The sequence below is a fragment of the Miscanthus floridulus genome, chromosome 11 (genome assembly GCF_019320115.1).
Source record: "Miscanthus floridulus cultivar M001 chromosome 11, ASM1932011v1, whole genome shotgun sequence".
NCBI lineage: Eukaryota > Viridiplantae > Streptophyta > Magnoliopsida > Poales > Poaceae > Miscanthus > Miscanthus floridulus.
The window spans coordinates 73,133,549-73,145,654 of NC_089590.1; the positions used below are offsets into that span (position 1 = coordinate 73,133,549).

Consider the following 12,106-nt stretch of genomic DNA (forward strand, 5'->3'; position numbering starts at 1 on the left):
AAACAATGTAACTGTTCAATGTTCCAAGTGTTGATGAGAACATTGCCGTTGTTGTCCTCTAGTCGTAGGTGCCTGGTTGGATTACTTCAATTACCGTATAGGGACCTTCCCATGATGGAGAGAGTTTGTGTTTTTCCTTTGTTGATTGGGTCCTCCGGAGTACGAGATCGCCGACTTCGAGTATCCTCCCCCCAGATCTTCCTTTCATGGTACCTGTGTAGGGTTTGTTGGTAGCGAGCGGAATGGATGAAGGTCGTCTCACGGGCCTCTTCGAGTAGGTCGACTGCGTCTTGCTGAGCCTCCGCAGCTCGGTCGCGGTCGAAAGCTTTCACTCTTGGGGCGCCGTGGTCGAGGTCGGAGGGCAGCACTGCCTCAGCTCCGTAGGCCAGGAAGAAGGGTGTGAACCCTGTGGATCAGTTTGGGGTCATTCTCAGGCTCCAGAGGATCGCTAGGACCTCTGCAACCCATCGCTCGGCGTACTTGTTGAGTCGGTCGAAGATGCATGACTTAAGTCTTTGGAGGACCATGCCATTGGCGCGTTCGACCTCACCGTTAGTTCATGGATGTTCAACCGAGGCTCAGTCGATCCTAATGCCATATCCATCACTGAAGTCTAGGAACTTCTTTTTGGTGAAGTTAGTCCCATGATCGATGATGATTTAGTTAGGAATGTTGAACTAGTAGATGATGTCGAGGAAGAATTTGACTGCCTCTTTTGAACGGATGTTGGTGATGGGCTTGGCCTCTATCCACTTGGTGAACTTGTCGACTGCTACGAGTAGGTGAGTGAAGCCGCCTGAGCCATTTTTTAGGGGTCCCACCGTGTCGAGGCCCCAGACCACGAATGGCCAGGTGATGGGGATGGTTCAGAGCTCCTATGCTGGCAAATCGGTTTGCCGAGCGTAGAACTGGCATCCTTCACACCTGTGAATGACCTCCTCAGCGTCTTGTAGAGCGGTGGGCCAGTAAAAACCTTGGCGAAAGGATTTTCCGACCAGCGACCTTGGGGCCACGTGATGTCCACAAATCCTGGCATGGACCTCGAGGAGGAGCTGCTTCCCCTGGTTAGTGGGGATGCACTTCATGAGTACCCCTAATGGACTCCATTTGTAAAGCTCGTCACCGAGCGCGACGAAGGTCTTCACGCGTAGAGCGATTCATCGGGCTTCAGTCCTTTTGAGCGAGAGAACCTCCTTGAGGAGGTAGGCGAGTAGCGACGCTCACCAGTTGGTTTGATCGAGTGCCAATACGGTGACGTTTGTGGGTGACATCATCATGGAGGTACAAGGATCGGAGCCCCCAAGCGCTGGCTTGGTGTTGGGGTCGGAGCCCTCGGGTGCTGGCTTGGCGTCGGGGTTGGAGTCCCCGAGCGTTAGCTGGGCGTTGGGGTGTCTCTGGATCGGACCTTCCAGGATGCATGCGGATGGCTCATGGACGTCGTTGATGAAGACCCCGCTTGGGGATGGATCCCGCCTGGCGGCTAATTTCGCAAGAAAATCAGCGGCATCATTGTCCCTTCGAGGGACGTGATGTAGCTCGATCCTCTGGAAATTGTTCTTGAGCTTACGCACCTCTTGGCAGTATGCTGCCATGAGGGGCTTTTGCAGGAGGACTCCTTCATGACCTGATCAAAGACTAGCTCCGAGTCACCGTGAACGTAGAGTCACGTAGCACCGAGCTCGATGATGATGTGCAGTCCGTTGATGAGGGCCTCATACTCCATGGCGTTGTTTGAGGCTAAAAATGGAGGTGGATGGCGTAGCGGAGCCTACTCCCGTCCAAGGAGATCAGAACCACTCCAGCCCCCAAGCCGGGCGCCATTACGGACCCATCGAAGTACATTGTCCAGTACTCATGGGTGACGTCCGGGGTCGGTAGTTGTACCTCTATCCATTTGGCGATAAAATCCATGAGAGCCTGAGATTTAATGGCAGTACGGGTGATATACCTCATGTCGTGGCCCATGAGTTCGAGTGCCCACTTAGAGATCCGTCCCGTGGCGTCGCGGTTATGGATGATGTCCCTAAGTGGGTATGAAGTGACGACCGCGACTTCGTGGTCGGTGAAGTAGTGCAGGAGCTTCTGGGTCGCCATCAGCATGACGTATAGGAGTTTCTGCACCTAGGGATACCGGACCTTGGGGTCGACGAGCACTTCCCCAATGAAGTATATAGGCTGCTGGACCTTAAGTTGGTGTCTTGGCTCCTCCCTTTCGATGACCAGCGTGGCGCTTACCACATGGTTGCTGGCCGCGATGTAGAGGAGAAGGGATTCTCCCTGTTCAGGAGCAACGTGGATCGGTGCTGATGTCAGGGATGCTTTGAGGCTCTCTAGGGCTTACTGGGCTTCCTTAGGCTAGACAAAAGTGTCCGTCTTTTTGAGGAGCTTGTAGAGTGGCATCCCCTATTCACCGAGCCAGGAGATGAATCAACTTAGGGCAGCCAGACAACCGATGAGCCTTTGCACGCCCTTGACGTTGCGTATGGGACCTATGTTGGAGATGGTCATGATTTTTTTGGGGTTGGCCTCGATGCCGCGCTCAGACATAATGTATCCTAGCAGCTTCCCCTTTGGAACCCCAAAAACACATTTTTTAGGATTCAGCCTGATGTTGAACCTTTGGAGGTTTGTGACCATTGTTGCCAAGTTTGTGATTAGGTCACCGGCTTAAGTTGTTTTGACCACTATGTCATTAACATAGATGGCGATCATTGGTCTTGGCCGCTCGGTTTGGTCAGACTGATCGAGCGGGTTGATTTGGTCGGTGAAGCATTGTTGCATGCACCTTTGGTAGGTGGCGCCAGCGTTCTTCAAGCCAAATGGCATGGTTAGTAGTAGTACGAACCATATGGGGTGATGAACGAGGTTGTGAGCTGATCAGACTCTTTCATTGCGATCTGGTGATAGCCTGAGTGTGCATCCAGAAAGGAGAGGATCTCGCAACCTAAGGTGGAGTCGACTATCTGGTCTATGCGCGGCAAAGGAAAGTGATCCTTTGGACACGCTTTGTTGAGGCCAGTATAGTCAATGCACATTCTCCACTTTCGAGTCTTCTTTTTAACAAGAACGGGATTGGCAAGCCAGTCGGAGTGGAAAACCTCTCTGATGAATCCGGCTGCCAGGAGTTTGGCGATCTCTTCGCCTATGGCCCTGCGCCTCTCATCGTCAAAGCGACGCAGGCGCTGCTTGGTGGGCTTTGAGCCTAGGATGAGGCATAGTGCGTGCTCGACGACCTCCCATGGTATGCCCGGCATGTCAGAAGGCTACCATGCGAAGACATCGCGGTTGTCGCATAGGAAGTCGACGAGCTCACGTTCCTATTTGGTCGGGAGCTGGGTCCCAATCTAACCTGTCTTGGTTGGGTCGGTGGGGTTGGTTCCCACTGCCTTAGTTTCTTCGAGCGGTCAGAAGGCCGTCGAGGAGGTTGATTTGTTGCAGTCTAGGACAGTCGGGATCGATGATTCCCCGAGTCATGGGAGTTTGGACGAGTTGACGACAGTAGTGGCAAGCTCATAGTGCTCGTGGTCGCACGTGAAGGCGTGCGAGAAGGCGCTGCTCTTGGTGATGACGCCATTTGGTCCTAGCATCTTCAGCTTGAGGTAGGTGTAGTTGGGGATTGCCATGAATTTGGCGTAGCATAGCCACCCCAAGATGGCGTGGTAGGACCCTAGAAAGTCCACCACTTCGAAGGTGAGGACATCCAAGAGGAAGTTGGCTCAGTTGCCGAACGTGACGGGCAGGTCGATCTGCCCAAGCGGATATGCCTGCGCTCCTGGGATCACCCCATGGAAGGGAGAGCCCGCCAGGTGGAGCTCTGATCGGGGGATGCACATGGCATCAAGGGTGTCGATGTAGAGAATGTTGAGGCCGCTGCCTCTGTCCATCAGTACCTTGGTGAGGCGCTTCTTGCAGACGATGGGATCGATGACGAGTGGGTATTGTCCCGGTCTCGTGAGGTAGGAGGGATGGTCCCTCTAATCGAAGGTGATCTAAGATTCTGACCAGCTAAGGAAGGAGGAGACGGCCATCTCGGTGGTGCATGCCTCCCATAGCATACCTTGTGCTGGCGCTTGGACCAGACGACATCAGATCCACCGAAGATCATGATGCATTCGTTAGCGTCAAGGAAACTGTCTCCATCCTTGCCCGTTGTGCCTCCTTTCTTGGCTGGCGCCTCTTTGCCGTCCCCTTCTTTCGGCCTGCCGGCCTATCGTAGGAAACGTTTAGGAGCTCGTAGTCCTTGTAGAGGTGTTTAATGGGATAGGTGTGGTTCGTGCATGGGCTATCCATGAGTTTCTTGAAGTGGTTAGGCAGGCCCTATTGGGGCTGCTTGCCCGTGCGGTCAGTTGCGGTGACCAACACGATGTTGTCCAGTCGACGCTGGCCCTTTTTGTTTTTCTTGCCCCTCTATGTGGAGGGGCCCTTGCCTTGGTCCATGCGCTTGGCCTTGCCTTTGTCCTAGCCCCCATTGAAGACCGCTTCCTCGCCGGAGGCGTGGTTAGTGGCGACGTTGAGCAGGTCGCGGGTGGTACGGGGCTTCAGTCATCCAAGCTTGTGGATCAGGGACTCGCAGGTCGTCCTAGAGAGGATTGCGCTGATGATGTCCGCGTCAACGACATTAGGGAGGGAGTTGCATCATTAGGAGAACCTATGGATGTAGTCCCAAATAGACTTGCTGGGCTCTGGCTAGCAACTCTTGAGGTCCCAGGAGTTCCCAGGGCAGACATATGTCTCCTAGAAATTTCCGACGAAAACCCTCTTGAGGTCCGCCCAGTCACGGATGTTGTCGTGTGGGAGAAATTCAAGCCATGCCCGAACATGTTCCCCCACGTAGATGGGGAGATACTGAATGATGAAATAGTCATCATCCACCCCTCCGGCTCGGTAGGCGAGCCAGAAATCTTCGAGCCAAATACTAGGGTTTGTCTCCTCGGTGTACTTGGTGATGTTGGTGTATGGTCGGAAGCGCTGTGGGAACGATGCTCTCCAGATACGCCGGTCCAAGGCCCGTGGCCCTGGACCCTTAGGGCTAGGACTCCGGTCATTCGGTCGGCAACCGTGCCTGGGGCGCATTTCACCGCTCCCCTCGATGGTTCGGCCAGGATCCATGTCGCCTGCTCTTGCTACCGCCCGGTGGACGTCATCATCGTGCTAGGCCCGATACCGGTTGCTGATGATGCTGCGAGCGTCCAGGTGCGGACTAGGTTGCTCGTGTCTTGGCGGTCAGTGTGGAGCAGGCGCTAGGTCGGACCGAGGCACGGCTATCGCCCCCCTAAGCCGCACCTGGCAGCTATAGCGGCAAGCGGATGGAGCAATCCGTCTGGCGCATCCCCGTTCCCCCGGTGGGGGAGAGAGGGCGCGTGTTGGAGTCACGATGCGAAGCTTTCCACTTGTTGAACAGCGGCGGCTTCTACTAGAACCTAGAGGTTCCGGTAGAGTGCCCGCTCCTAGGGGTCGACGGGCTTAGGAACACCACGCAGAAGCATTGCCGCAGCATCAATGTTCTGGCAAGCCCGAGCGAACTATGAGAGATCGTTCCCCTTGTTTATGATGTCGTGTTGGACCTGACGGGCACGACCCTAGGCGCCACTCGTCGGGCCATACGCATGGGGCGCAACGTGCTGTACCGAATGCGTCGGTAGGTTCTACCACCATTGTCGTAATTCCTCAGCATGCGCTTGCGCAGACGCGAGGGCCCCCGCACGTGGGTCCGAAGGGGGGGTGAGTCTGCGTAGATTCCACAACCACTAGCGGCTGTCCTGGAGCGTCCGCCATAGCGTACTCCTAGGATGGACGGTGATGAGGTGCCACGTCGTCGATGCTAGAGCCGTCGCTCTCACCCTCATCATCTGGGAGTTCGTGGAGAGTGTTAGGAGCGTAGCTCGCCGTTCCCACAAATTCGGATGTGAGGGGGATGGCGCCAGCATCCTTCGGAGCCCCCGAGCATACGCATCCGTGGGGGACGCGAGGCCATAGGGGAACCGATCGTATGGTGTTCATGGCACGGGTAGTATGGTCCCTCCGGATGATCGACGGAAGATAGTAGATAAAGAGTAAATAACAGTACGCATATTACTTACAACAGGGTTTGAACAGAGAGTTTGATCGGAATGAAGCACAGATGCCGCGTCGTTGAAGTCACGCGTCCCGGAGTCGATGGAGGGTGCTCCTCCGACGGGTGCCAAAACGAGTGCCTCCTCGCGGAGGTGTAGTACGCCGAGCCGGTCAGCGACGAAGTCCAAGCTTCTGAAGAGAAAGGCCTGGGTTGGCTCAAAGACGGGTGGAACCCACATCCCAACAGTTGAGTGTGCGGGAAACTCCAGCGAGCCAAAGCGAATCGTATCGCCAGAGCCCGCCACGACGAGGGTGGCGGAAAAGTGAGCCATCCGATGACCAAAAAGTGTTGAACGTACAACGTCTTCCCCATGGACGACGCTAACTGTCGGTGCAGAAAGTGACCAACAAGTAAATATTTATAGTTTTGCCATACGTTGTGATCGAAGGTGGTCTAGCACTCAATGACATAGGATTTATACTGGTTCAGACTACGTGCCCTACGTCCAGTCTGGGTCGGTCGGTGACTTTATTCCTGAGCCCAGGTGCTCAAAGTTTGCAGTGGGGTTACAAACAAAGAGAAAGATGGGGTATACAAGAGGTCCGATCGGAAGGGCCAAGAGCGACAGGAGCTTCGCTATGAGCTAAGTGTTCAAACGTGTGCTTGAGGTCCGAACCTGGCGGTTCTGTGGTTGTGAACTAGTGAACTTGGTCGATCTAATGAATCCGGAATCACTTGGCCTCCCTTGGGAGAGAGCGCATCCCCTTTTATAGATGAAGGTGATGGCCTTACAAGTGACAGGGAGAGAGTACGTAAGCTTCTAAACCTTGTTGCCCACGTCGGCAGGTACATGATGATGGTAGGCGCCCACAACACTATTGGATGTCGGATACATGTGTAAGGTTACGTTGTCTTGTTTCGGGTATGGCAGATGTCAGTACCTGCATATACTGTTGATGCCCATAGGCATATGAGGAGTTTCACCATGTTCGCTCGGTACGGTAAATCCCGGCGCCCACAACACCGTCGATGTCCAGACGCGTGTGGGGGCCTTACCGTATGGGAGTTAACGGCGCCCACAATACTGTAGAGGAAAATGTCGACGCCTACAACACTGTTTGTGTCAGGGCGGTTGTAGAGTACTGTTCCTGCAGGTGTACAGGGTACGGTCCCTAGTATCGTGGTTTGACTTGAGCGCCTTGTCTTGCTTTCTCCGTTCGTTCCCTAGTCCTTTCCGAGCGGGCGTCCCCGGTCGGTTGGTCCCAGTCGGCTCTGGTTGCGCCAGTTGGAGAAGAGCGGTGAGCAGGGCTTCTGCGTACCCCCGGTCGGAGACGTGGGGTCGGAGTCGGAAGTAGTGCTTTGGCTAGACCTTTCGGTCGGAGAGGCTGTCCGGAGGTAGCTGGAGTCGGAGCGAGCGCTCCAGTCCGAGAGGTGGGCCGGAGTCGGAAAACGGGTGCTGCTCCTCCTCGACCAGACCTTCCGGTCGGTGGTTGGATCGCCCTTCTGGCCTGTTGTCCGGATACTTGGGCCGGCCCATGAGTTGCTCGCTGTCAGCTTGGGCCGAGCCTTTGTTGGAAAACCGATCCGCGAGGGACCCCGGGTTTATGAACCCGATAATATATTTAGTCGAAATTGCTTCTCGGAAAGCGAAACTATAGTTATTTAGGGACGGAGGATGTATGATTGATATCGTTAGATAAATCATCTAATTATTTTGATAATAAAATTATTTAAAAATATAAATATTGCTGATATTTTATATAATAGCTAAACTTGATACGGATACTTTGGACGGACGGAGTATGGTCCAGATCTAACGACAGCTAATCTTGGAGTACGATCTATGTACCAGACTAGCACTAGGCTGGCGATAGTCAAAGGCCTATTTGGCCGTGTGGAAGCTTCACAGGTTTCCTGCGCGATCGACTACCGTGTAACAGTGTTTTCTAGCTGCTGCTTGCGTCAGTAGTACATACTAGTACATAGCCAATGGTCCATGGTTTTCTGGTTTCAGTGGGTAATGGTAATACACGGCGTTCGTACGCGTCTAGTTCATACTAGTACAGGAGTACCACCACTCTTCTGCCGCAATGATTGCCTTGACCTTTCCACGTCGTGGTGCTGGACTCCGTACGGCTCGAGCAGTGCTGCCGTAGGACGTGCCGCCAGGTTGAGGGCGTCGCACACTCGCCAGCCTGGAACCCAACCCAAACCCAAGCATCTGTCTGCCTGCTCTGCTCTCGCCGGTGGGACCTCACTATCCCGACGACCGAGAGCGACGAACGGGACACCTGGCCCCGCTGCATGCCCTATGATGCCTCTGCCTGCAGGAGGAGGCAGCATTCAGAGATCAGAGAGAGCACTGTGTCTTGACGTCGTCTCGTCATACGGGCCCCCTGCCTCCAGGCTCCATGCAGACAAGTGTCGACACTCATGCAAGCAGTAAGCACCGTGCTAGCTGGAAATAATTGCCTGGAAATGCTTTGCTGCCTCGCAACAGAAAAAAAGATGAAATACTGTACTTATACGGCTGTGTTTAGTTGAGTGAAATTTGAGAATTTGGTTACCGTAGCATTTTCGTTTTTCTTGGCAATTAGTATTCAATCATGGATTAATTAGGCTCAAAATGTTTGTCTCGCGATTTTCAACCAAACTGTGCAATTAGTTTTTTTTCGTCTACATTTAATGCTCCATACATGTAGCGCAAGATTCGATGTAATGACTACTGTAGCATTTTTTAGAAAAACTTTTTTTTGAAACTAAACAAGGCTTAGGTAGCCCCAAAAAATCGAACTCTTGCGCATGCGGACGGCCTAGGTAGCCCCAAAAATCGAACTCTTGCGCATGCGGACGTGCCGCGATGGAGCGCGTCGTCTTGCGGCGGGTGGCTGGCTGGTGGTGGCAGCAGCAGGGGGCGCGTTGCGCGCGGCCTGCGCAGACGACGACTCCGGCGGCGACCTGACGCTGATTTTCCGCCAGACAAAAATACTATGTGCGTGTTTAGTTCGGAATTTGGTTACTGTAGCACTTCCGTTTTTATTTAGCAATTAGTGTTTAATCATAGACTAATTAGGCTTAAAACGTTCGTCTCGCAATTTCCAACCAAACTTTGCAATTAGTTTTTTTTCGTCTACATTTAATGTTCCATGCACGTATCATAAGATTCGATGTGATAACTACTGTAGCACTTTTTAGGAATTTGATTGGAAACTAAATAAGCACTATACTATAATGTATGAAATAGCCCGGCACGCTGGCCTGAGGCGTTTTTGGCCGCCGGGCACGATGGCGACTGGTGCAGCGAATTCCGCGGACGGGAGCGTCCTGTGATCGTGTCCGTGCGAGTGTGTGACGGGGCTTGTCTCTAATCTTAAACCCGGAAGCCGCATTTTTACGCGGCGGCCGTCGCTGTCGCGGCCTTTAAGAGCGCTCCTCACGCCGCGGTCCGCTGTTCTCTACGCAGCACGCAGCACCGTTTGGAGCCGCTGCTCGCATTAACACAAGGGCGAATTATTAGTGCGCTATTACAGGCGCCTGAGCGGAGCGGGGGATTCCTGCCGTGGCTTGGAAGGCGGGAGGCTTTTCCTGATCGTCTTCTCCAGATCAGGCAGGTGACTATAGTAGCATGATCACAAAGGCGAAAGCTGGATGCGTAAATATCACTGTCCATTTGGCCCAAATCTTTGCTCGATCAGCTTTTTTTTACCACTAAAATAAACAATTAAACAATACACCCAAAAGTGACGGAAGATAAGATGCTCGTTAATTATACATATTCTTGTCCCCCAAATCAAGCAAGAGGAGGAGAAAAAAGGAGCGAACTTTATACAGGCGCGGCACCTAAATATGGCAAAAGGAAAACAGGAAAAGAAACAGCAGAGCAATCTTCTGGAGTTAAACATGTGTCCGATCGATTTTTCTAACACTCAACAGCTAGCGATGCATGAAGAAGTCGCTGATGACCACCGGCGACCGCTCCAAGAACGGGAACTGGCGCGGTGGCATTGATCAGTTCAGTACTCCCACAGCAGCGGCTCCTCGATGAGCCGGAACGCGCCGCCGCCGGCCACGTCGTCGTCGACGGCCCACGAGGACGGCCCGCAGCATCTCAGGTCCAGGAGCAGGTCCGGGAGGTCGAACAGCGCGTCGTCCGTGTTGGCCTCGGCGTCCTCCTGCGGGCACGCCGGCGCCGGGGGCGGGGGCGGCGACGCGGCGCTGGCGCTGGCGTCGTCGAACGCGGAGGCGGAGCTGCTGCCCTCGGGGCTCTTGGCATTGGCGCCGCCGCCGGCTATGGGGCACGACGACGACGACGGCAGAGGAGGGAAGTCGGCGGCCGCGGCGAGCGCGGCCGCGGCCTGCACGTCCTTGGGCGCCGCGGAGGCCGGGCGCGGGAGCAGGTGCGCGAGCGTCGGGAAGTTGAGGTGCGCCTCGCGGGCGCCCTTGATGGCCAGCGCCGCCACGTCGTGCGCGCGCGCCGCCATCTCCGCGGTGGCGAAGGTGCCGAGCCAGATGCGGGACTTCTTGCGGGGCTCCCTGATCTCCGACACCCACTTGCCCCAGCTCCGCATGCGCACGCCGCGGTACGTCGGGTGCCGTCTGCCGTCCTTGCGCGCCCGCTTCTTCGGGGCCACGGAGGACGACGAGGAAAAGGAGGAGGACGAGGACGGGGACGGGGAGGTCGGGGAGGACGGCTCCTGAGTGTCGTCCATGTCCATGGCGGCTTCCTGCCTGCCTGCGGAGCGGCGGTGGCGGAGCTGTTGGGCCGGAGCGACTGGGGAGTGGAGACGGGAGGAGCAGAGCGCGGGGTCTGCTTTTTATGGTGTGCCGAGGAGGCCAGAGCGACGTGGAATAGCAATGGAAACATAGGACGACGCCACCTCGGCCTTGTTTGGACGTGTGGTTTTCAGAAACCGTGTACACAAGCAGAGTGCGTTTGACAGCGAAAAAGTTTCAAATTCTTAGTTCAATCATGCTACAAAGAGAGAAATGTTAAAACGGAATTATTTAAAATAATTTATTTATTTTGTTGACATTATACATTTACATCTTTCGGGAGCTGTCAAAGTGGTCATATATGCTATGTTCGCTTAGCTGATAAGCCATGGCTGAAAGTACTGTTGGTTGATTTATTGTGAGAGAAAAATACGGTTTGTTGTATGAAAAAGTACAGCTTATAAGCCAAACGAACATGACGCTAAAAAGTACAGCTTATAAGCCAATTCGAAAAAATGTTTACCCCATTCAAATTCCATATTCCCATAGTAACTTGACTCTGCACGCTAAAAATATCAATGTGTCACGACACTCTTTTTTTTCATCTCATCACTAGCCCCGTTCGTTGGTCTAAAACTTGGCTGAAACGGGTTGAAAAACACTGTTCTGGTTGAATTATTGTGAGAGAAAAACACCGTTCCGACTGAAAAAACAAGCCGAACAAGTCGAATATGAGGTAAGCCGAACAGGGCCACCGACTAAACACTCATATATTTGCACCTACATGAAAGACACGTATACACACTTCTAGGAGTACCTTTGAAAACCTAACCTAATAGATCTAGAGATTAACAAAGTTGTCATAGATATCTCGCTATCCATTGACACGTCGTCTATCATTAAAACAATAACGATGCTAAATCTTAAAATAAACTTACAAATTAGCGATCACCTAGAAACTACTTTTGGTATAAATGTTGTCGCATGATATCCATATATCCAAACTCACCACACAATTTAATTTTCACTAAATTTTCAAAGTAATTGGCATATGACAATGAACAACCCAAAACGTTTACCTGTTTTTGAATGGCGAGAGTATGCACGTGGTATTGTAAGTCGAGACGTCGGACTAGAGGAGGGTGAATAGTCATTTCTAAAATTAATTACGTAGGTTAATCGATAAATACGGAATTAAAACTAACGGTCTAACCAAGACTACACCCCTCTATCTAAGTTCATAAGCACCTTAAAAAGATCCTAATTAGGCAACAAAGGTGTCGGGCTAGCTAGAGCTCACCTAATCAATTCTATAAGCAATGTCAAACAAAGCTATGT

General features: G+C 53.1%; 1 protein-coding gene across 1 annotated transcript; it reads right to left on the bottom strand.

Annotated features, from left to right (window-relative positions):
- Nucleotides 1–9,796: 9,796 nt before the first annotated feature.
- LOC136493445 (ethylene-responsive transcription factor ERF039-like) lies at nt 9,797–10,860 on the bottom strand. Its single transcript, XM_066489529.1, has one exon. It carries the CDS (start codon nt 10,768–10,770, stop codon nt 10,069–10,071), a length of 702 nt encoding a protein of 233 aa, XP_066345626.1. The 5' UTR covers nt 10,771–10,860; the 3' UTR covers nt 9,797–10,068.
- Nucleotides 10,861–12,106: the final 1,246 nt, after the last annotated feature.